Here is a 237-nt window from a genome sequence, read left to right as displayed (position 1 = left end):
TTTCGTTTTGCCTTTTACTTCGGTTTTTTCCGCTCTTACCGTTTGGTGTCCGTTGCACGGCACGATGGCCGGTCAGCCCGTCGACCTTTCCTCTATCGACCCGGCAACAATGCGGGATCCGCGGCAGGAATTATGGAACGCATTTTTCAAAGAGAGGATAAACAGCCTTCGGCCACGAAAATATGACGGCAGTTCAGACCTCGCCGTGTTCCAGCTTTTCTGTTCTGAGTGCCGTCG

At 52.7% G+C, this 237-nt stretch overlaps 1 protein-coding gene across 1 annotated transcript; it reads right to left on the bottom strand.

The window, feature by feature from the left end:
- Positions 1-6: 6 nt before the first annotated feature.
- Positions 7-226, bottom strand: CSUI_004522 (uncharacterized protein; the record flags this gene model as incomplete). Its single annotated transcript, XM_068064712.1, has 1 exon — positions 7-226. A coding segment is annotated over one exon (153 nt), but the record flags the coding sequence as incomplete, so codon positions are not given.
- Between the last annotated feature and the right edge of the window lie 11 nt (positions 227-237).

This window comes from Cystoisospora suis (assembly GCF_002600585.1).
Source record: "Cystoisospora suis strain Wien I chromosome Unknown contig_2125, whole genome shotgun sequence".
Classification (NCBI taxonomy): Eukaryota; Apicomplexa; class Conoidasida; order Eucoccidiorida; family Sarcocystidae; genus Cystoisospora; species Cystoisospora suis.
Note: the sequence above shows the minus strand (reverse complement) of the source record. Positions and strands in the feature narration are given on the sequence as shown.